Source organism: Sceloporus occidentalis, unplaced genomic scaffold (genome assembly GCF_023333645.1).
Source record: "Sceloporus occidentalis isolate IW3139 unplaced genomic scaffold, rSceOcc1.0.p SCAF_28, whole genome shotgun sequence".
Classification (NCBI taxonomy): Eukaryota; Metazoa; Chordata; class Lepidosauria; order Squamata; family Phrynosomatidae; genus Sceloporus; species Sceloporus occidentalis.
The window spans coordinates 8,299,910-8,325,638 of NW_028317008.1; the positions used below are offsets into that span (position 1 = coordinate 8,299,910).

Below are 25,729 nucleotides of genomic sequence, written 5' to 3' on the forward strand. Positions count from 1 at the left end.
TTCATTATTTTTTCCACAAAACTTTCCATGGATTTTTTTTTTAGGATTGTTTGAACATATTACATGCAACTGCAGAGAAACCCACCAAAATGTATCCAATTGCCTCTGCAGATTACAGAAATACCACACTTCCATCACTCGCCTCATTAGCTTGGCTCAGGGTGATGGGAGTTTTAATCCATAAAGTGTCACCAGCCCATTTATAAAAAAACAAAAAAAAACATTTTTTCTTATTTTTCCTATTTATGATTTTATTTGCAGGTGGGGGTGGCTAGCTCCTAATCAGTCTCTGACCGATCAGCAGCACTCACAAAGGATGAATGGAGCATCACGTTCATTCAAAAAAATAAAAAGTCTCGCTTTACCGCATTACACTCCCTCACCAGTGGCGGATCTACCGGGGTCGCAGGGGTCGCGACTGCGACCGGGCCCCGGTGGCAGGGGGGCCCAAGCCAAGGGGCCGCCCGAAATCTTTTTTAAGTTTTTTTTTTAAAATAAGGCAGGGGCGTCCAACATGCGGCCCGCAGGCCAAATGCGGCCCGCGAGACCTCGAGGTGCGGCCCGCGTAAGATCGGCAGCCAGGGCAACCGATCTTAAACGAGCCGCACCTCAAGCCCTGCTACTTACTTGTGGGAGGGTCTTCTGGACAGCACAGAGGAAGCGGAGTTCACGTGACATCCTACTTCCTCTGTGCTTTAGCAGAGAAGGCAGAGGGAGGCCGCGCCCCCTGCTGAAGTCTGTGAGCGGCATCGAAGGGAGATGCAGTGCAGGTAAGGGGGTGGGGAGGGTGTTTGAATGAGTGTGTGTGATTGAGGGAATGAATCTGTGAATTAATGATTATATGAATAAATGAGTGTGTTTGTGTGTGATAGCATGGATGTGTAAGTGCTGGAACCTAGGCATGATGGGACTGTGATTGCTGTTAGCAATCACACTCCTATCATGCCAAGTCAGCCAGTACATGCTGAAACCTGGCCAGCTGCCCCCCTTGTGTAGTGATGCTGCCAGCAGTATGGGGTCTGCACTTACAGCCACCCTGTACCAGCATGTACTGGCTGACTTGGCATGATAGGAGTGTGATTGCTAACAGCAATCACAGTCCCATAATGCCTAGGTTCCAGCATTTACTGGATGGATGTGTAAGTGCTGGAACCTAGGCATGATGGGACTGTGATTGCTGTTAGCAATCACACTCCTATCATGCCAAGTCAGCCAGTACATGCTGAAACCTGGCTAGCTGCCCCCCTTGTGTATTGATGCTGCCAGCAGTATGGGGTCTGCACATCACTTACAGCCATCCTGTACCAGCGTGTATTGGCTGACTTGGCATGATAGGAGTGTGATTGCTAATAGCAATCAGAGTCCCATCATGCCTAGGTTCCAGCATTTACTGGATGGATGTGTAAGTACTGGAACCTAGGCATGATGGGACTGTGACTACTGTTAGCAATCACACTCCTATCATGCCAAGTCAGCCAGTACATGCTGAAACCTAGCTAGCTGCCCCCCTTGTGTAGTGATACTGCCAGCAGTATGGGGTCTGCACATCACTTACAGCCACCCTGTACCAGCATGTACTGGCTGACTTGGCATGATAGGAGTGTGATTGCTAACAGCAATCACAGCGAGCACAGTCCCATCATGCCTAGGTACCAGCATTTACTGGTTGCCTGGGTATGATAGGAGTGTGATTGCTGTTAACAATCACACTCCTATCATGCCAAGTCATATTGCTAATTTTGTTCAATTGTGTGTTACCTACTTTTATTAAACATGTGAGTTTTTATTATTATTGGTGGGGGTCATTTTCAGTTTTGGCTAAGTGAACCCTGAATGTTTTGGTCCAGAATTTTCATTTTAGTTCATCCCTAGAATAAATCTAGGGAATCCTGAATTTGTAGTCGCAAAACTTTCAAGGCCCAGAAATCAGTGAGAGGAAGAGTAAAGGTTTTGTGTCATTTTACTTTATTTTAATCTGCATATTTTATTAAAGGCCATATTTTTTGTCACAGTGAAAAATGAGTGCGGCCCGCGCACGTATACAATTCTGATGAAGTGGCCCACTGCAGAAAAAACTTGGACACCCCTGGATTAGGCCCTTTGTACATGCGCCCCTTTTTCTTTGATTTTTTTACAGATATGATTCAATATGTAAATTTAATTTGTTGAATTAGTTGAAAAAAAATTGTTGGGTAAAAATCATGTTTTTTTGGGGGGTGAGGGGGTGGGGGGGCCCTTAACAGATTCTCGCACCCGGGCCCTGAGGCGTCTAGTTACGCCCCTGTCCCTCACTCACTGCTGAAAAAAAACGTATTTTTTTTACTTATTATATATATGTACTGTATATAAAACTGCACTTTACCACAAAGCTGCACGGGGAGCCACCAGGTAGCCATGTGTGCAGGCGAGCACACCCTTACTTTCTTCATGATGTTCCATGCCCTCATGATAGGTTTTTGGATTACTTAATTAACGCATGGAATGTCATGAAGGTTTTGACGGGAAAACGTCTGTTAATGATAGTTAACTTGGCTTATTTACTTTTACTGTACCCTATGAAATGTGCTGGCACTATATAAATAAATGTAATGTTAATCTGTCACTAAATCTATAGTTTAATCGGATGACTTAGCAATGCCTCTGTCCCAAATTTATTTATTAATGCAATTATAAAGGTGCAGTTGCACCTACTCTACTGAGTTTAAAACTAAAAACTAAATGGTTTATTGGAAACACAACCTTTAAAAGGCTCTTATAGAAGGATCTCTGCCTGTGATATACATGGTGGAACATGTAAAATACATAGTGGAAAATGTAAAGTACCACCATCCATGCAAACAACTTGCTAAAATACACACTTTGGAGCAGGTACTCAATGTTATTATTACTTAAAAAGTCGAAATAGCATTCACATAAAGATTTAAAATTGTAACAAGTCTCAAGATTATCACCGTTTTCATTTATAAGATCATATAAGAACTATTTCTATTGGACTTTTGGAGGGAAAATCATTGTAAATACAAAAGATAAGAAAAAAGGATAATTTTAATCTCTGCCAAATATTGTTACACAATAACTAAACTGTGTTGCTCTATTGGTATTGTCTTAATCTATGAAAACATGGAAGTCTTTGCAAAAGGGAATATTATTTATGATATTACTGTCTTGATGGTAACCAGCTACCAAAATTAGCTGTCTGTAAGACTTCTTGAACTATTTTGTTCCTCTACCATGAGACATCATTTGGTTTAGTACCTATATCCACAATCACTGCAGTTTAAAGGTTTTTAATCAATATAATAAATAATGAAACCACAAACATGAAGGAGAAATAACCCCATGTTAATGCAAGCTTGTTCAACAAATAGTGCCAATATTAAGACAAAGCTGTACGCTTTTCAAAAGAGCTACAATCCTTTGCCGATTCACTGCCCTAAAGCAGGGAGAAAGACCGTAGCAATTCATCTATCCCATTTTATATTCAATGGTGCTTATCAATTCAGTGTTGGCCTATGTGAGTAAGTCCATGTTGAATGGAGCCCTGTAGGGAACATACATTTAGATGCGACAATTATTTACACTATCTTTTTCTATAACCCAAATGTATATTGAAGTATGCACATTCTATTTTGGTACACATTTTTCTTTAAATAACACAGACCAAGAAGAGCCTCTTATCAGAATAAATCCCATTGCAGGAAACACTCCCAACGGACCCCCAGTGTACGATACATATGTGAATGCAAACCTCATAACCAAAGTCGGAAAATTTATGAAAATGTATCAAAATATACATAATGGCATGTCTGAAAATCAGAGTAACAGAAGACATTTATAAAGGGTATATACTTCCAAAAAATCTAAGCCGAAATAGAAAGGTAAATTAGGAACCATAGCACAAATTATTTTTCATGTTCATGCCAACAAAGGCCTTTTATGGAGGACACGATTCCACTCACTAGAACAGCAAAAACTCTATGATTTCAGTTAAAAATTATAATGTAATGTACAAATTTGTCTGCCATTTGGCAATGTAATTACTTGCTGCTAGGTACGGTATGCACAATATTGCATTTTTTTAATTTCATTTTTACATTGTATGTACCAATTTTCAGCGGCCTAGAAGGAAGTCATTTCCTTTTATGCCGCTTACTTCCTGCTGGGAATTATAACTAAAAGAGCTCAAAAATTTTAAAGAAAAATCCTTTATCCTGACTTTAAATAACAGTTTAGTAAGAAAGGGAGAACGAAAACTAGATTCCCCCCACTCAAACCTACTAAAAGCCGAAGAAAAATTTGCTTATGACAAAATGCTAATTTAAATGTAATCTATTCAAATCTAATGAGCTTAATACAGTGCTACATATGCTACTTTTATCACATTTAATAACACTTTACATTGTATCTGAGGTGATTCTATTACACTAGTGGAAATAATGTTTTTGAAAAATTCTACCTTTTATTTAGGAAATCATCCTTTGGGGATCTCAGTTACTGTAAACTAGTGGTTCTAACGGTTCTACATGTTTTAGGTTACAAAGTAGTGCTCATCAAATAAGTGTAAGAGTGCGAGAAAATGTGATTTAGATTGGGAGAGTGTGAGTAAGAGTGAGTGAAAGTCAAAAAGCAACAAAATGAAAATGAAAATGATGATGATAGCAGGCGGGAGTTTTGCTTTACCATTGTCAATGTCTGCCTCAGTATACAGTGATGGGAGTTATGCTACACCACTATCTATGTCTGGCTCATTATATGATAATGGCAAGCTTAAATTCTACAGGGGATGAAAAGATGAACTGCATGTTTACAACAGTGATGCCACAATAGCCTAAATAGATTTACTTCAAAACAGTCCTGCAGTGCTTTGTATCTACTGCATATTTTGGACCTAATTGTGCTGTCTATATTTTTTCTTTGGAGAACACCAATATGCCTTATTTTAGGTTGTTATGGCAATTGAACAGATTTTAAGGTTCTTATTAGTAACTCCTCAAACATATGCACTGGTTTCATAACTGTGCTAAATATATCTTTTTTCTCTCCTAATGTTCATGCTTGTGAAGTATAATTTACATAGTGCAGATAAGTCAAGCAGATATACACAAAGCACATGCTGTGCTTCTCTTAAACAAATTACTGACCATGATATGAATCCAAGGCAGCTGACATAATTGCCATTTAACACCTGCACAATACTTTCATTGGCATTGCATGTCATTATGGAAATTAAACCATCTATTCTTTCATGTGATCAGTATTCATCCTAAAGGCAGATATCTATTGGAAGATACAATTTTATATGAAAAATAGATCATCATTTATTGCATAGAGATGCTTATGTGTGCAATTTATCTAAGGACAGCTTTGATGTGTAATATTGTGTGCAATTTATCTAAGGACAGCTTTGATGCATAATATATGTTTTAAGAAGTTGATACATAACACAATAAAAGCACAGTGCTTTTGAAATGGATGAGATTTAACCGGTGAATGTCATCTCTTACAGGGCCAAAATATATATAGCGCTTGTCAGTGACCTGTCCTGATGAAAGTCTGTAATAAACAAGACTGAAACGTTGACTTGAAAACCGAAGTTGTTTGTGTGGTTATTTGGAAAGTCCCTGGAGTGCTGGTAACTATTTTTGGACTTTATATTATTTACTGCTACAGCTATTTGGCACCGGGCAGAAACTTGGCATTTGGAGTGCAATTGTTAATTTTGGACTTATATATATATATATATATATATATATATATATATATATATATATATTAGAGAAGCAGAACACATGGGGCTATAAATAATAAAATAAACATTCATCATTTAGAGCTTCTAGACTTGAGGAATAAAGAAGGAACTTCAAGCTCTGCGCTTCTATTTATCTCATACATGTACTGTGATGCACACATTACCTGATACTGTTCACCCACTGTGGATGTTTGTCAACTTGAGTCCTACTGCAACAGTTTTTCTGGATTGTATTTGTGCAGAAGGTAGCTTCTCTTACCGTTATGCATCCTGCTTGTCTCAACTGTACCTTACTGTCACTGTGATATTGTGCTTTGTCATGTTTTACTTGCAATAAACGGAGCATTGAAAAAAAAAAGAAAAAAAAAAAAAAGAAGGAACTTCAAAAATTCAAAAAATAGCTTAATAGATTAACTTTTGCCTTCTTTTGGATTAAAAAGTGGAAGGATAGGTAGAAGGGTTTAACTTAGACTGAAGTCTTTTTTCAACCTAAATTACTATGTTACTACCTTGCTGTTCTAGATGCAGGCCCTCCTTTTCTTATGATAAATGTAGTTGTTGCAATCTCCATGACTGCTGACAGCCTATGGGTGCCACATCTCAGTATCAACTGAGAAATACCGGTATATCACATCTGCTTTGAAGCTAAGTATGCACAAATACCGTCTAAAGCAGGAGCATAGCATAGGTGGCTGGAGTGCATGGAAGCCTTGCATGTCTACATGGCATGTCTACAAATTTGTATTCTATTTGAAGTATGCTACACAGGGTTAATAAGCTTGAAGTTATATATATAGAGCACATCCACTGTATAAAATATGGCATTAAGGTATCAAATAAAGCCATTTATAGATTTTTACGTTTAAGGTTTTGTGCAATTGCTATTGATATAGTATCAGCAACTTTTAATACATAAGTTTCCCTTAGAATCCTTTCAAGTAATGGATACAATGGATTTTAGAGTGTTAAAAAATAACCATGTTAAATCTGCGCAATGAATATGAATAAAAAAACCTTTTGGGACCTCATTATATCCCAAATACACAGTGCTTTGTTGTCTGATCTACCCATGCATGCACTTTGAAGAATCATATAATTTGCTTTCACCAACCATTCATCATACCTTTCCCCAGCTATTTTGGTTATGTCCCAAAGACAAATATTAGCCTTTAAAAGTAATATAAGTGCACTTTCAAACAAAGGAAACTATAATATTGTGCAAACAACTGATTTGCTGAGAAAAACGTACATTCTTTTAACTGTACAGTTCCAGGTCTCTATTTCAATCTAAAGGGAAATCATATCTTTCATAAAATACAGTACTGTAAACAGTAATGCAGGTCAGCACTGATAAAACATTTTTTTTTCATTTATGCTTCAATAAAGTTGCTTGATTTGCAGACTTGGAGACTTCCATTGTTGTTACTCAGGTAATATTGAGTGAATATTCGTGCCCCGATAGCACACTGAGCCAATTCTTTATGATAATGCTAAAGAAACCTATTCCTCCATAGACTTTCATTAGTCAGAGTATAAAGGTTTGGGTGATTAAGACCATTGTGCCATTATTTAAAAATATTTAAACATTAGAACCGTTTTTGAAAAAGCGGCACAATACTTTTGAAAATACATTTCAATATGACAATAGTAAGGAAACAACAGTAGTGATTTCTATAAAAAGGCTAGGATAATAACCAAGAGAATTAATACATTTGACCTGAATATGAAGTCAGCCTAATCATTAGCAAATAGAGAGCTTAAGTTATATTATTCTTTGGTGTGTAAAAGTACTGCAGTGTCATACAACAAGATCGGGCATGTTGTATGCAAGCAGCCTTGTGAAAATTTAGTGTCTAGCCTCGCCCTTGTAGATTTGCCATACTTATTTTGCTATTGCCCTATGATTTTAAGGAATTATCATGTACATATAAAAGCCGCGCTGCTGCTCTGTGTCCATCTGAGTGACGACAGATCAAAGATCAAGGTCTCGCTATGTACTTCATCACCTTGGACTCTCCCGGCGATACCCCTGCCCATAGAGTCCATATGTTCTGTACACATTCTGACATATGTACAGCACCCTAAGAGGCTCTACAGCCATCCCTGCATGAGGCTGTATCCAGTTGGTCCTCCAGCTGCGGCCACCGATGCACTGTGTGGGGATGCGTTTAGCATTTACATGAATAAATATTCCATAAATTGTCTGCAAAAACAAAAAATAAAGAACTTACCTTCCTAAAAACGCAGCATACAGCCCCCTTTGCTGTCCCAAGTGTCAAGCCCATTCCAACTGCTTAGATTCAATAGAACTCTAGTGCTGGAACTGGCTGTAAGTATACTGTGCAAGCACAATGGTAAGCAAGAGATACGTTTAACTGAAAGTGTTTCCTGCAAGCCAAAGAGCTGGGGAAACAGTACAAATGTATCATGTTTTATTATGTTGATTTAAAGATGACACTCGGCTATTGTGTATTAGCAATTTTATGTCTAATAGGCAATAGCCGTCTATTGTTTGTTTCAAATGTGCTCCTGTCTACTTATAACCACAGTTCTGGGTGCATGACTATATTGGACTATATTGGTCACTTGACCTTGGCCTGTGAGGGAGGAAAAGCTTGGTCCTTTGGACTTACGCCTGGGTAGGTTGTGCGGCCCAAGTTACTTACAGAATTCCCTGGTTTGATCCGCAGGGGCACTGAGCATGAAGAGTCACAGATGGCACGCTCACACATTTCACTGGGTGGCTTGATTAGTGGGTTTTTTTTTCTACACTTTATGTTGATTTGATAACACACACTGATTTCTATTTTCGCTTTAAAACACCGCAGTGGAGTTGGTCCAACTACCCTTGTTACTGATCGGTGGGTTGAAGCAGTAAATCAAGGGTAGCACTTTCAACACGTATGCACTTTGGTCTGAATAGACCCTCCCGTGAATCACATGCATAGAGATGTCTGGCTGAATGCATTTCATGCAGAGGACTTATTCAGAGTGGAGGCTGCATAACAGACAACTAGATGCATGACAGTACCTAATTTTTGCGAGTGTTCCTTTAAATAAAGAAACACACACCCATAACCTCCGTCAGCTCTCTATACAGCCTCTGACATTATTCTGCGCCAAGATCTTTTTTAACTTATATATTTTTTGCAATGTTCACGTCAGAGATGAGTCATTTAAAGCATCTCACAATTTCAATACAGGAAGTAAGCAAAAGTGAAGACATATTTTTTGTGTTAACAGAACTAAAACTTCCTTATATAGGGCAAAAATATATTGACCTAAACTGCACTGCAAAGCTATTCCTTGCTTGTATATAATGTAAAACAAGACAGCGCATTACTCTATAGCTTAGTGCACGATGATGTACCTATTGCAGACACATTGGATTTCATATGGATCACATATGGTGTTAATGTAGATTTACGGATAGTGGCCAGCCGTTAACAAACTAGTTATGTAGGTAATCTAAAGGGGGTTTGTGTAGTCAGGGCGGAAGAAAGCTTACAAGCTTTGTGACATCACTTGCCCTCAATCTGGATTTGTTTCACTATTCCTGACAAGTTGAGAGGCGTACTCTGGTTTATAAAGCTGGCTCGCTGGCTATGCTGCCAGTGTCGTTTTCAGAATCTTATACTAGCATCTGTACATCTTAAATTTTTAATGACATTCTGATACATTCAGAGCAAAATGATGTATTTAGTCAAAAGAGATGTTCCATCGTAAATTAAACATTACATGTAATGCACAACAGCAGCTATTGTGTTGATATAATGCAAGCCAATGATATAAAAAGAAAACAATTTTTCTGATGACATCACTTCTCAGGTAGAAATCGGTCACAGGCGATGTTATCCTACCGTGACTACCTGATAGGCATGTCAGTGCTTTCAGATATGTGTTTTCTATATGTATGCTTGCTCTGAATTCTCTAGATTGTAAGCAGGGGGCGGTTTACCTAGTGCAGTGCTTAGTCTGGGAATTCTATTTTTGCCATACTCCCGTAATCATCATAAAGGTAGGGGGCTCCTCAGAGGTTTCAGGAGGATCTGGATAGGGATTATTGTTTACCATAAGGCAGTATGATATGGCATCAGGGTGCATGTCCAGTGGATTGTGGAGAGCAAGAAACACATAAAATGACTACTGTGCAGCTGTCTCAAAACGCAATACATGCTAAAACTTACTTTTATCACACTAGATATGAAAAAATGTTTGGTGGGAGTTCACCTTTAATCACCCAGCCTAATTAATGAGTGTCTGTGGAGTAAAGGATTTAATCTTAAAAGCAGAACCTCGTTAGCGTGGCTAAAGTGGTACAGGCTAATGTAGTGAGGGAACTTAAACATGCATTGGATATGCATATGGCCAAGGACTGATTAAGCCTTTTTTTTTTAATAAAGGGCCCTATTCACCAAAGGGAGAGGATTTCTTTCAACTCCCTCACTTCACTATTCTTTAGGTAGGGCCAACGATAGCAAATTTCTGCAGAAGGAAAGGCTGACATGGCCCTGCATAATGCATAATTCAATGTGGAAGGAGACTGAAGGCATTGAGGTAAAGGTGGTTTAGTGGAGCAAAATGAAATAAAACCATGTTTTTCGTTTTTTTGGTCCATGCTAATTTGCATTAATGTGTACAGCACTGTATTAAATGCTAACAGACTTCTTAAAAGGAAATACATAATGTGTATTTGTTACATATATGGCTTTATATTGATTTATTTAAAAACTGCGTATGTTTGCCCTTTCAGGCTTTGCAATTGTAGCTTTTATATATAGAAGATATAGAATAAGAATATAGATAGTTTACACAGCAATGTGATTTTAAATATGCTTTCTACAGAGCCAACCAATCTCTTCTTCCAGGAGAAGCTCATTCCAGCCAAGTTTAGTGGACCACATTAAAATGATTGACCTTTTTATGAGCCAATATAGTATTACATCTAAGTCACCCAATATTTAATTTCCTCGATTTCTCTCTAGTAGTGGGAAGTATTGACATAAAAAAACAACGTGTCAAGCACGATTTTATACCTTTTCATCGAGTGCTTTGTGGTGCTCAAACAGAGATTTAAGGGCCTTTAGAACTTCAACTTCACTGGACACTCCAGAAGGGGACTGAGCCTGTCGTTTTACCACTGTCATCCTTAGTGACCGTTCGTGTCTTGAGACGAGACACTCCAAATGCTCCAACAAAAGCTGTTCAAAATAACATAAATGCATGAAAAGAAATATGCTCTCATGAAAGGTCATGATTAGAAGAGACTAATTAATACCTTCTCTGCATGACTCCATTTAGAAACTAGAGGCTGCAAAAATTCTGTTTAATCAAATAATGAGACTAATTAAAATGATTACATTAACCATTCGGACTCTTGAAAACTCAAAAAAAGAAATAGCCCTTCTAACAAGAGCAACCATTTTGCTACCCACCAAGAGCGAGTATTCATAGATCAGTCTAAATGGCTTTTTACACCTTCACAACTTTTATAAATGCAGTAACAAAAATACACAAGTGTTTCAAAGTAAAGTGGAGGGAAAAATAATCCATGCCAAGATGAAGATTGACTGTGGTATGGGGGACATTTGGAGACTTGGTTGCATGTTCTTGGTGGACCTTTCTAGGCTTACTTTCAGAGGCTTACTTTGAGGGGCTTTTGAGGGCTATTAAATAGGGTGCACTATTAAGTATTACCCATTCTCAGTTGTATTTTACTGAAAACTATAAAGACCCAAAGGGGAAAAGCATATTCCAGACACCTTGTCACATATGGTGCACTTACTCTGGTATTGTTCCTTTCTGCTTTCAGTTCTGCAATCTCTTCTTCTTTCTCAAGCAGCTGTTCCCTGCATGCATTTAGTTCCTTTGTAAGTGCAGCAAACTCCTGGAAACACAATAGGAAAGGTTTAATACTATAAAACAAATGATTCTGTCTAAGCAGAAGAGTCAAAACCCATAACATGTCAGAATAGTAAAAACTCATAACATATCACAACATTAACAAAAAGCATATCTATGAGATGTTCTAACTGTATAAAGGCCAGGAACCAGATAAAATCCAGGTTACCGTGTATTCATGAAACTATTTGTTAAAGTCAAGTAGTACTGGACATGCCAGCATAATATGAAAAACTTACAGTAAGGAACCAATTAAAGAGGAGGCCGTAACCCAATGTTCTCCTCTTTTGGCAGTTTGGGTTGAGGTTTGTGCACCCAGGCAATCCTTTTCACCCACTTTACTCTACAACTATTTTTTCATTATTTGTTAAATCTTAGACTAGTTTCTTAAGTAGATATTTTCGTTTTTGAATACTGTATAGAAGTGTGGGAATAGAGTTTTATTAGCACAAGTGGACTTATTTTTAAAGGTAAATTCACAGCGTAAATCTGATGCATGCTATATATTTGACACGGAAATCACAGAGATTTCATCCCTACCCCGGGTGTTCAAATGTTGGCTGGTATATAAATAATCTGTAGGTTTGAGTAACTGGGTAAGGCTAGGTTTCCACTTGGTTTTTTTTAGCTAAAAACGCCAATAGCGCCACCTGGCGTTTTTTTAGTGAAAAAACGCAGCAGCCAGATGTTAGCTGTTCTTCAATAGGAAATCGCAGAATGCCATATCCACTTGGCGTTTTTTTGTTTGGCGTTTTTTCAGTCCTCTTTGGCGTTTTTCTGCTTTTTTGGGCTCTGTGGCAGTTTTTCAGAATCGCAGGTTGTTGACACTGGCGTTTTTGGCAAGGAAATCTTGGCGTTTTTCTCCAATAGAAGTCTATGGGAGAGAAAAAACGCCATGAAAAAGCCATGTGGGTTTATTGCCTTGGCGTTTTTTCCACAGTTACAATGCAGAGGATGGACCCAGTATCTGTGTGTCCTACGAGAAATAGGCTGGAAACAAACAGTTTCACACAAAACAAAGTTCATATTGAATTTTACACCATTTGGACCAAACATGCCATTACAAACAAACATACGCGACACATCAACTGGATCCTGCGTGCCAAAAGCAACAGCAAACAATTTGCACCATCATTTGGGGCCAATCTTCCTAGAGGAGCAGACATTCGGAATAAAGCAGGCCTTACAAACCACAGAAAAGTGACAAAAGGGTCCGCCGGGGCGTTTAAGTAGAACTCTACCAAGTAAATGACATCAGCAGGGGGCAGATACTTGCCATTTATCCGAATCCCTTTTAGCTGGGTGAAACCTCTAACTTGTAAAGGCTGGAAAAACTGCCTAAGGTCAAAAAAAGCAATTTCCACAGAAAGGCTAAAACGCCAGAAAAAACTCCAGAAAAAAACGCCAAAACGCAGGAAAATGCAGTGGCAGTTTGCTTGGCGTTTTTCATCAAGAAAAAAAACGCAGGACAAAAACCCAAGTGGAAACCTAGCCTAACGGAGCTAAGCCTTGGTCATCTTTCATTTCTGATTCTCAAGCATATGGCATTTTTTAGTAAATGTCATTAACATTAAATATTCTAATAGATCTGAAAATCTTCAGTTTACACAGCACAGCTTCAAGCAAAGCCCATTTTTGTATGATTTTGATACAATACTTGTAGTAGTTGGGTTAACCAAAATACCCCAAAAGTGTCTTCATTTTGGAAATGCTTTATATACGTAGAATCCCCATATCCTTGTGGCACTTATAGGGCTAAAACGAGATGTTTCTATTGTATAATAATTAATAAATATATATTCCAGAGTCTTGTATTATTTTTACAGGTGGTATACTGGATTGTAATGGTAATCATAAAACACAGACACACACACCCATACTATAGTCATGAAGTTCCATGGTGTAATTATAGGTTTTTAGGCACACATTTTCATGGAACATCATGAAAGTTGTAAAGGGTTAAAAGTCTGTGTTGTTTTTCTGTGATTAAACCTTAAGGGGAAAGAATAAAAGGTCAGATCTGATATTTGCACAAAAAAAAACTAGAGAATGCAATTAATGTTGTAAGTGGAACATCACCTTTCACAAACTCCAAGTGTGAGACTAGATAGTAAAATAATAACTGTGGCATATTTCAGTTCCTCGCGACGTTACGGGCTGTTTGGTATTTCTATTAAATCACACTGGAGCCTGGATAGATTTCCAAACAGATTTCTGACACTGACGAAAGACATTTCCCCATCCTTGTTTGTTGTTCTGTGTTACGCAGTGGTATGTGATGCTAATGGCCTCTGCTCTTACATTTGCCTTCCAGAAGTACATGAACCGAGGGAATTCTGTCATCCATAATCATTGTTTCTAACAGCAATGCTGGATGTTTGGTCATAGTTTACAAGCCCAAAGGTAAAATCCTCTGCATAGCTAATGGGATTTGACAAGCCCAACTGCACTCTTAAAGTTTGCACATAAGTTATTCAGCAGGGAAGCCAGTTGAGGAACTAAATAAAACCCGTAATTAAGAGTAAAGAAATGAGATACATCTTATATTTTGTTGTATGGTGTCATCTACAATAATAATTTCACACATCATGTAAACAACCCGTTTCTTGTATAACAGTACGCATTTTTGTTCACTTATTTGCACTGTTTATTTACGGTTAATTTACCTTACCCCTCCCAGTTCTCGGTTGACTCTTGGCTGGAAGGCAAACAGTTCTCCAGCTCTTGCGAAACAATAATTCTCATTGACCCCAGTTGAACAAGGCGTAGAGAGAGTTGTGGCCCAGCAGCAGATCTCTGCCTTAGAAGGTATTCATCTTTTCTATGCTACTAATGAATGATGGTGTCCCAGTACAGTGACACGCCAGCATCATATGCAACTTTGCAATTTTTTGTGAAGTCTGCAGAATGCACATTTGACCCTTTGCCCACCCCTGGCTATTTTCAGTGCAGGAGAATGCCTCTTGTGGCCAGAAGTTGAACTACAAGTTAATACAGCAATAAAAATAGATGGCTGGTCTGAATGTCCAAATTAGAGAAGACAAATGGGTGCATGTTCTCTGTAAAGCCACCCTAGTTTGTAGGCAGACATTGAACACCACAAACAATTTAATACCTAATGCATATCTTTACACAGTCCCACAGGTTACAGAAAATTTGTAATCAATGGAGATCACCTATTTACACAAAATCAACTTTTTACACTCAATAAATTATCCTATGCTTTATTACCCCAACACTTATTCAAGTTAAGCCAAAGTGATGATATGTATGCTGTCTCCCTACTGGTACTAGAAATATTTTTGACCTGGACTTTTGGAGAGAAGGCCTGCTGTGATGCATTTAAACTGATTTATGTAGGCATAATATTGCTTTCTGCTTTTGGGATATGTCTGCACATTTTTAAAGTAGGAGCAATGCCATTATTTAAACAAATGGTTATAATACTTTACATATGCTTACATTTTGCTAACGCTACCTGCTGCTATAGTTTAGCAGATACAACCCGTGCCCCTTTTCTTGCCTGGTGGGTTGTTAAAGAGATATGATTGCACACCTTTGTGCCCTGCTGTTCCCGACAGAAATAAACCACAGAGAAACTCTGCAAGACTCAGAAAGGCATAATTAATTATGATACCCCTCTATGAGGATTATGCAGAAAAAGTAACTCTGGTGCATAGTTTGAAAAGTAGTTCAATTTCAAATAGTTATGAGTTAAGCATTTTTAGATGTGACATCAGAATACTTTTTATGCATAGCCCCTGTGACCTTCTTTGTAAGGAATTAAGTCAATCCACCAGGAGCAACAAGACCTTCTCATGCAGGAAGTACTAGAAAATGTTTCATCTGCTGAATAATAATAGCAGAAACAATTAGATTGCATATACTTCCCATTACTGCCTCTAAGTTTTCATGTAAAAATGGAAAATGATCTTGAGTTTTTGAAAACTATAATAGTAACCCCCTTTCTAAATCTAATTAAAGTCATTTTGTGCTGTGCTCACAGCATCCACCCCAAACAGTTTCCATGACAACATAAGTTTCTTAAGAGCATGTTAATGTAGGAGCAAAATTATTGGAAATAATGCCCATCTTTTATATCTGCATTAGTCATCCTAAACACCATATGTTCACTAGGACTATTTCTAAAAATACTAACAAAAATTTGTCTCACCACAAATACAAATAATATTTTAATGGCGAGATTACAAAACAGACTGTAACAGAAATATAGCCTATATCTAAACAAATATATAAAGTATGTTTTTTTACGCAGTACACCTCTGTATGCTACTTTTGCATGCAGTGGCGATGAAGTTGAGCCCCACTAAGCTGTAGCTTTTGCAACCTTGACCCCAAACACAGCTCCTGCACCACAACCTGGTGACTTATTGACGTGGACCACTGGGATATGGTCTGATATTCCAGTATTCTACTTCAACAGATCCTGTATAAGTGTAGGTGAGGCTTTGCTTAATGGAATAAAAGAACTTGTCTTTGGATGTCCCGTTTTGGTCACTTGAGATGTTGGGTGGTATGATATTGCCTTGCTTAATTTTGATAAATATGACAAGACATACACAGAGTGAAACAACAGAAATCAATGTAAAATTCTGTTTCCCCTCTTATTCAAGATGCCAACATTATTTATTTATTTATTTTTGGTAGGAAATGTAAACTATAAAGAGATCGAAAAACTGAGTTAAAGGACCAAACATTTAAGGAAACGTACAAAATAGGTATACCCTTCCATTTGGGATGGTAAAGCCTTTAAAGTAAGAGAGATGGTGGGTATTGTGTATTTCCCGGGGGAAATGCGACACATTTTCCGAATCCAATTATTTCATAAGAATTGCTGTTATTCAATATATTTTAATAGTGCTATAAAGTCTTAAAGCCAGCAACGTTACAAAGCAGGCTCTTACTGCTAACAATAGAAGAAACATAGAGCGGGATCTTTTTGAATACAAAAACCTCTACTTTATGATATAATCAGCACTCATACTAGAAGAACACCTAATTAGATGGAAGAAAAGCTCTCATTTTAGAGTCCTTTGCCATTTGTATTGCGATGAACAAATCTATTAAACCTCAGACACACTGAGAAGATCGCTGTTTATTATGTCAGCAGAAGGAAACCAGGACTAAACTAGAATTTCATATAGTAAATGAAACAAAGAAAAAAAAAACCTTTATATTGATACCCAGAAGGATATTTTAAACCATCCTCTTAACCAAAAGTGCATCCATTGGAATTTTGAAATGAGTTGCAATATACCTGAACACTGTGCCTTTTGAGATAAAAATAACCTACAATTGAGAATTTCTTTTAGCCATACATGTTTCTGGGCTTAATAAAGTAGTCCCCAATGTAAATTAAAAAAATACTCCTATCCCTTTGACAAGAGGGAACTGTAAGGAGCATTAATAACATCAAATCCAACTTAAAATGCTGGGTTCGATACCAAAATCATACGACTGCTGGGTATAAAGCCGTTTGCAGCGAAACATTTCGGAGTGAAATACATTATTTGATTAATCTAAAGAAGTGAAAACGAAAGCAAGAGAAATATTCAAAGGAAAAGGTCCAACTCGTAAAAGGTGGCAGCAGCAGGATGCTTTTTCAATGTTAAGCATTATGGGACAAGGCAATCAAAAACGGTTTATTTTGTAAAACATTCCCTTTGTATAATGGTGTCAATCTATTGATGCACGTAAGAAGGAATTCTACAATTGCTTACATTGGTTCATAATAGCGTTGTCAATGAGGCTATGGGAATAGTCCATAAATATGCATGCAAGAATGACAATCCATTTAGGAAGCAAGCAGAATTTTAAGTTGGTGTTTTCTGCTGCTAATTATACAAATTGTAATTGTATCAAAGGAAACCTAAAGGTCTGTCAAGAAGGAAAGTCCTGAGCACCTATTTCTAACATAATTTTAATGTAGACTCCTGGTGCAAAGGGAATAGCAATACTAAAGTTTATTTGCCACTTCCCGCATCCCCCAGCAACTTTCCATGTGGGAGATTTTTTCCATCATACACATATCCCTGTATGTGATACAACGTATCCTCCTGTAAGCTCCACAGCTACCGTGTAGAACATGGGCCAAGATCTGAGCCAAGATTTAAGTAGCAAGAACCCTGGAACCAAGGAAAAGAAAAGCAGCTGTAGGGATGCAAATTCTACCCTTTTTCCCCAATTTGAACAATGCATATAAAGTTACTTTATTGGAATGTCCCTTTAAATCTTATTAGAGAGCTGAATGTTGGGGAAATTCAATTTTCTATTGAATAACTAGATAGATTTGGGCAAAACAATATAAAGGGGCTCTTAGTTACCATGTGAATTAAAGTGCATTTGATGGCTGGGGGATCCCTTTATTTTCACATAATAAAATAACAACATTTAAAAAACATGCAGTTCTTCACATGACAATATACAATGATGACAAAGATGCGACTAGACTTGGTTTGAAGGAGTTAACTACATCATTTTTGTAAGGGTTGGCAAAGAACAATACTGAAGGAGAAAGGCAGGGGAGGAAAAAGACTTGCTGAGACAGAAGGACATTTCATTGACTGGACAAGGGTGCAGGTGCTATCACTAACATCCTTCCCAAGGGAAAGGATACAGGAATAAAACAAGCTTCAACAAGTCATACCATCACTGGAAAGTCATGCAGAATATTGCAGGTATGGTATTTCCCAAAATGAGAGTCTATCAGTCTCAATCAATGGAGTATTTTTCCTTTGAAGGGGAGCGGCACCGGAGCACTATGAGAGCAGAAAACAATGTTTAATGGAGTGGGAGTCTCTCTCTAAGGTGCATGAATGCAAAACACAATGAAACAATCTACAACAAATCTACTAATTTCTAACACACTTTGTGAATTGAAGAGCAAGGTATGTGATGTTTAAGATTTTCACTGCAAGAGGGTGCTAAATTATATATATTATGTACAGTGAAACATGGTGTTAATGTTACCCCATGTTGACTCATCTGAAAATCACAGCAAAAATCATATAAATCCAGACTAAGCCAGGAAGAGGTAAACATGTCACATTCTGACTTCACTATGTATTATAAAGGATCATCCCCAGTGAGCTTCTTCTGCAAGAAAGTCCATAGTGACCCTGTATGATACATAGTAATGCTTGCCCTTACACACAAACATACTGGCTCACACTAGCCCTTGCAGCTACATGCAGACCTTAGACACAGTTGCTCTTACATACACACACTTTCAAAATACAAGAACACTCTTCTCATTACCCCTACTCATTTTCTCACTTTTTTCTCCTTATCTCTCCTATTCTTTATCTATCCTTATCTCCCCCTTTCTCTCCTTTTTCATTATCTCTTCCCTTTCTCACTGTCTCTCTCCTTTATCCCTCCATTTTCCCTTTCATTTCTCTTTTGCTCGCCTCTTTCTCACTATCACTCACCCTCCTTTCTCCTCTTACCTTTCTCATTCTGATTGTTAAATCCTGTAGTGGGAGGGTGAGGTCTGCTTCAGCGCTCCCTGACAGTATGCACAGTTTTAGTACGGAGTGTTGGGATATGACACAGTTCTAGGGAGATCTGAAGCAGAGGTCTGAAGTGACAGACCTCCTTCTCCATTAATTTTGTGCCAGTTAGAAGGAGGTCCATGATCTCCCCAGCTCTCTCCCGCCTGGACACCTCTAGCTAAGACGATCTCTTGTGGCTCCTGGACACTGTGCACCTCTCCCACCCGCCTTGGTGCAGCCCTGCCCTCCATTATAGAAGAAAGAGTATAAAGTACTGTGTGAGTAGCTTAATATGCATTATTCCAAAAATGGAGGTGTGTTTGCTGAATCCCCCCATGTATTTGCAAAATGGACAACATGGAACTTAAAGCTATCTTTTGCATTTTAAAGCAGCTATCTGCATATATATAGGCTGGAGCGTGATGAGTGTTATTGAAAGTCATTTCATTTGTTTAGCTGTGCAATATGCACTGCCAGATCAGCTGTGACGCTTGCCAAGGCAGTTCCTTCATGTTGCATAGTGAAGTCACCAAGATGAAATATTAATTTACTCATTGTTTAGTGTATTCACTTTACTGCTATTTGACTAGTTCTGATTTGGTCATGAGTTCCTAATTCTAAGAAAGACACTAATGCATTCTCCAATAAATGGAAGTCATATTCAATTGGGATCAAAATTAGGGTAGGAAATAAACTGCATCTGAATTATATTAATTTGCAAAATACTTGCTGTGGGCTCTCTTTTGGCTAGGGGAATCTTTTTTCCATTTTAATTTTGCATTTTTTCCAGAATTATTTTAACATACTTGAGCAAAGTTAATAAAGCAATTAAAATAATCCCCTGCAGACAAAATGTATGATATTTTTGAAAAGTTGCAAAAGAGCATCATCTGTCAATCATAGTATGGGTGCTGAGTGAGAAACTGCTTAAATCATTGAAGTAAAAGTATTGTACTTAACAGTTCCAGCATTACATTAAGGAGTAACTTACAATTTAAGCAAATGTTTATTTATTATAGTGTATGTTCAAAGAAAGGAAGAAAGAAAGAAAAACAAAGTGCTAGCATGGATCTGTGCCAAGGTATTCGAGTTTGACAAAAAGTTGGTTTTATATCCCAAGAACCCCAGTGAGTTAATCTGATCTTAAACTGAAAAAATTGAAAAAAAAAATGTTCATGGGTGATATAATTAAAAAACAAACAGAATACACGTCTAAAGTTCTTATCTTCCATCTCTATGCGGTTAGCTCAGGTGCAAACTACATCTATGCAAGATGGAAATCAAGTCACTATGTACTGCAATATGTGCCGATGCTGTTTGCAGGGAATTGTTTTTCTATTTAGGGCAGAGCTGCTACATGCCTACCAGCTTTAAGATAGCCAAAGAGTAATTGTGGTGGGTTTGATATGAGGGAAGAGTTTATCAAGACTATTAATAGCTATTTATGTAGGAGTGTATTATGCTTCACTTACACAATATCATTTATAAACATGGTGAGTCTATTTAAACCATTTGACTGTTATAGCTGTGACAAACTCATACCTAGTAAACATGTTGAGCTCCTAGAAACCAGTGATCTGAAGAACTGTCCCTTCTAACCAAAGACAGTTATGTGTGATATACAGTTCTTAGGAAACTGTCGTATGTGTTTTAAAAGGGACAATCTACTCCCCACAACAGTGGTGTCTTTTTAAAATAAATATTGCAATGCTTTTTGCATTTTCGCCAATGCATATTATTGTGCACAAAAAATAGTAACAGTAGTTGGAATATCTCTGTCTCATATTCACCCCCCCCCCTCCAGCTGCCACTACTAAAACCAGAAAACATGTTTAAGTATACTTTCTGCACAAGGCCAGTAAGCAGTCCTACGGAAGTCAATTGGAGCTGAGCTTCCATCAAAAATATAAAAGTTAAGCTATTCATAGATACCTAGGGAAACCCTGTGTCCCATTTATTGGTATAACAGTAGATGTACAAAAATAATAAAAATGCTGTTATACCATGCCAAATCGCCTTTATGGTACGGAGGCTGCCATTGCAAACAGTGGGATATTTTGGGTGACTTTCCCTACTTAACCCCTTCGTGATTAGGGGTTTTACTACCAGAAGTGACTTGAGCCTTTTTGCCATTTTTTCTACGTCTTTGTTCAACCAAGATCATTCCTGGGAACTCTCTGGGTTTTGCCTGTAGACTCCAAGCGAATCACTGCCTCTCCAGGTCTCCTTGTCACTACAGGGAAACTCCAGGTCACGGGAGTAGGGTTGTGACACTCCCCACACACTTCCCCCAATTGGTGTGTTGCCATCAAGGTCACTCTGACCTCCTACCTGCATCCAGCATTGGGAGCTTCGGGTAGCCAGATACAGAGAGTTCCCAGATATGACCATAATTCCCCTTTTTCATGTTTAATGTAACCAAATTAGGGATCTCTCTTGGAACTAGACGGTATCCCTTATAATATTGTGATGAGATCACTCAAGTTAATTTTCATTTTATTCAATTTTTTGTATTAACTTTTTTTTATTAATGTTTTACATTTTTTATATTCTTTTTAGAGGGAGAAACACACCTCCTGTTTTTCCTATGATACCTATTGCTGCTGATCACAGAGTAATAAGTAAGCATGTCTTTACTGCCCTGCATTGCTGATTGCAGTACCTATGATCAGCTCATCTGAAGTCTCAGGAGGGTCAAGAAAGACCCTCTGGGAACTTATTTAATGCACAAAAGTCTGTTCAGACATTCTCCTTTATTCCATTACACTGTGTCTGTCAGCGTGAAGCTAGCAGCGCTGCAGAATCTGATGGCGACATATAAAACAATAAAAAATAATAATAATAAATGCTGGCCCCTGCTGATTGAGGAGACCCCAGACTGTCCAACAAGATCTGTGAACGTTGTCTATTATATCCTACGGAATCTAGACCACATTTTAGAGGCCATAAACGGGTTAAACGTCACATAGAGTTGACTGTTTATGGTAATGTTAGTGACATCCTGCTTTCAAAAGAAAGCCTTTCTTTAATCAGAAATAAGAATGTCAGATTCTAAGCCATTCTATTGTTTACCAGAAAGTGGTATGATAAGGAGTCAGGGTGCTTGTCTATAAATTGGACTAGCTAAAATAAATACAAATGAGCAACATGAGCAAGCTGTCTAATAGCATTACAAAAAAAACACAACTATTTAAAAGAAAAGAAAAAAAAAAATGCACAATATTTGTAAAAACTAATTTTAATACAATACTGTAAGACTACAGATTCATTGGCTGGATGGTGTTCACTTGTATGAGCCAGAGTAGTTCCTATCCTGCACTGATGAGATATAAAAAGATTGAAAACAGCTGTCTGCAGGTGGAACACACAAGCTCATGCATTCCAACCCTACATTGTGCTCAAAGGCTGTGCTTGAAATAGCAGACATAAGCAAATGACAGAGCCCATGTAATCAAAAGGTGACATCCTAGTGCCATATTGACAAACTTTGTCTCACTTGCCAGACACTGTACAATGGAGGACTTTTGTCCCACCATAAGCTACAGAATGGTTGGCCGAATGCGATACAAGTAATAATTTTGCTAGGAGTTCACTCTAAACAACCATACAAGGCATCTCTACACTCATCACCTCAGAAGTAAAGTACAGAAGGAGAGGTGGAGAAAGATTTGAACTAGTCCAATTGAGCATAATGGGTAGTAGAGGGATACCAAGGGTTGGTGCCCTCTACTGGATAAGAGAGTAAATTGTAACTGGGTCAGGTGAAAATCTGTCTTTGTATTATGACAGCACAGGGGCAGGTGGAAGGGTGGAAACGAGGGAAGATGGAGCCATTTTTTTGGCTATTCTGAGGCAAAATGTGTAACAGATGTTACATGAAATGGAATGAAATCCCCAATGATGCACAATTCTTTAACCATTGCCAGAAATAACTGTTATGGTCTTCTCACCAATGGAAAAAGTAAACGGATCAGTTGTACGCATGGTTTGTAATCTTCATTATTGTAACTCTCAATATCAAAGTATTCCAGTGTTTTTCAGATGTTCCTACACCGGGATATATGCACCTGTCCTTTTCTTTATTTGTCTGGGTGCCTTTGGATGCACTTGCAATTACTTCATCTGCATGCATTACCTTTTAATAACATTTTTATGCATAGTACAACATAATAAATTGTACAAGCCACCAAAAGACACCTTGTTGCATATTAATTTCTCATGTTTACATTAGCAAGATTTAAATAGAGATTTAAAAAAGCATCATTGTGCTAACTTTTTAACAAATGCATAAATAAAAAAAGAAATAATAAAAGATAATTTAATACAATATGACTTTTTGCATCATCTAGTCTAAATGTGAAAATGATACGGTTGCTAGGAAACCTGTATCAGTTACTTACAAATAACAAATCTTACACCTCAACGTGTGAATATCACAGCTCTCGTCTGTCTAAATTTGTAACTTTGTATAATACAAAAAAATGCTCTATGTGCTCAGGCGTATGCTACATAAAGACTCCATATCTTCCAGAAGAAAAAAAACAACCACTATTTACACTTAAATCATTAACGGCTTATGGCGTATTGAAAATAAACAATTACTGAAAAGCAACCACACAAAAAAACTCACAAAACATTTTGATAAATTCTCTAAATAACAAAACAAGAATTAGTGATATATAATATACAATAATTGCTAATGCACTATTCAATAAAAGAAAGTGTTTTCATGGAAATTATTCGGTATTCCAATAACAAAGGGTTACAGAAAAATGCATCTTCTGGAATACAAAGAGTTAGCAAAACTCACTAGAATTTCAGCATTAATGTTACTGTTGGGGTGATTTTCTGGTCTCAAGATGTCAGCACAGACCACAAAATTCTCTGTTTAATGTTTTTCACTGTACCATCCATCAAGTTATAACATTAAAACTTCACTTTGCATCTTAAGAAGCCATGTGGGTACACCTTCTCTTGGTCATTATATGAAATATGTTTAAATGATGCGCCCAGGTATGTAATGTACTCTATATAGGTTACGTGCATGGACACTTGTAATTGTAATGTACATTGTTTATTATTACAGTACAGACATTTATAATAAATGGTATTCAAATGCTTGCGCAATACCAAAAATAAGAGCTAATCATTCGTTCAGCTCATGATGCTTGAAGGGTGACACCAGTAACTGCAGAGCACTAGGTCTTTCCATGTCATGGTGGTGGATGAGTAAGTACAGAAAAAACGCATACTGACAGGCAGTATCGTGTTACCATGGCAGCTGGTGGGCTGGGGAGGACTACAGTCACGATCCCTGTAAATACAGAGCACAGATTCTACCCCGGGCTGTGTAAAGGCATGGCTCCAGTAGACTAATAAACTAAAGGAAGAAGAGATACTGACTGCTGATCAAAACGGGATGGGATATTCTTTATATTTATATATAAGTATGTGTGAATCAAGCTGGTAATCGACCACACAGCTCCATCACTTCCCCCAGCTGTGTTGACTCATATAGACACATATAAGCAAAAATCATAAATAATAAAAAACAGCACTGTATGTATGTATGTATATAGTGACACACAGGGCATCACTGCATCATCAATGGGATGCTAATTTAACGTTAGTTGTACGAGTGGAATAGTTTTCAGACATAAGTATGTGTCATACTTGATACAACGTGTCATACTAGATAGAAGGTATCACCTAGTAACAAATGAAGGTGTAAGGCTGACCAGGGGAAAGACCACAAGACTGTAACACACAAGATGTTCCCTATCTCAAAACAACAAGGTTTGCTTTAAGGGACACTCCAGCCACGTTAAAGCATATGATAGCCGAGCGTCCACTTTGAAATATCGTTTTCTTCCTCTTAAAAATGAATGGTAGGGGGCTATGCATAAATGTATTTTCCTCATTCCCATGCCTCCGAATCCTAGTTTTGCAGGGGATGCATTTGACTTGACCACATCTCTTGTGCACATCTGAAAAATTACCTCCAAAGAAGGCTTGTGCAAGGGTTCCAGAGACTCTAACAAGACCACCTGCACTCATGTGCACATGGTACTCCCATCAATTACAATGGGAGTGCTTTCTTGCCACTGACTGGCTGTCTGAAGTAGCCAAAAGTGGCGTGAAAACAGGACCACAGAGGTGGGCTGTGTGCTGAAGCTCTGGAGCTGCAGCTTCTCTTAAAGGTAAATACTCCCCCCCCACTAGTAACAAATGCATATTTAAGTAGTTAAAAGTGCCTTGATATACTTTCTTCATTGCCAAGGCCTCTATGGGACACTAGATTGTCCCTTTAAAATAATATTTGCTTCTATGAATTGAACAAACATTATGTAAACTTAGTGCCTCCTTAAGAGCAATGATAAGATTTGTTTGTAGCTGTCTACATCTGTTTCCCAAAAAAAGGACTTTGTCCAGAACCCAAAACACAGCTGTTTTACATCTAACATATACTTTGGTTTCTATAAAAAGTACAGCTTTCATCTGACAAGTAGATGTTTTTGGTAGTTTTTGTGGTGAACCCTTGCAAATTAACGTTGAAATGCATTTT

The 25,729-nt window shown here is 37.8% G+C and overlaps 1 protein-coding gene across 6 annotated transcripts in view; it reads right to left on the reverse strand.

Moving 5' to 3' along the window:
• LOC149299779 (liprin-alpha-2-like) overlaps positions 1-25,729 on the reverse strand; it is a 95,982-nt gene that overhangs the window by 41,932 nt on the left and 28,321 nt on the right. For all 6 annotated transcript variants that reach the window (XM_089486185.1, XM_089486184.1, XM_089486183.1 and 3 more), the window contains exons 2-3: positions 11,535-11,636; positions 10,786-10,950 (exon numbers count right to left, since the gene is read on the reverse strand). In XM_089486185.1, the coding sequence (XP_089342311.1) occupies positions 10,786-10,950; positions 11,535-11,636 (267 nt within the window). The remainder of the gene's footprint in view (positions 1-10,785; positions 10,951-11,534; positions 11,637-25,729) is intronic.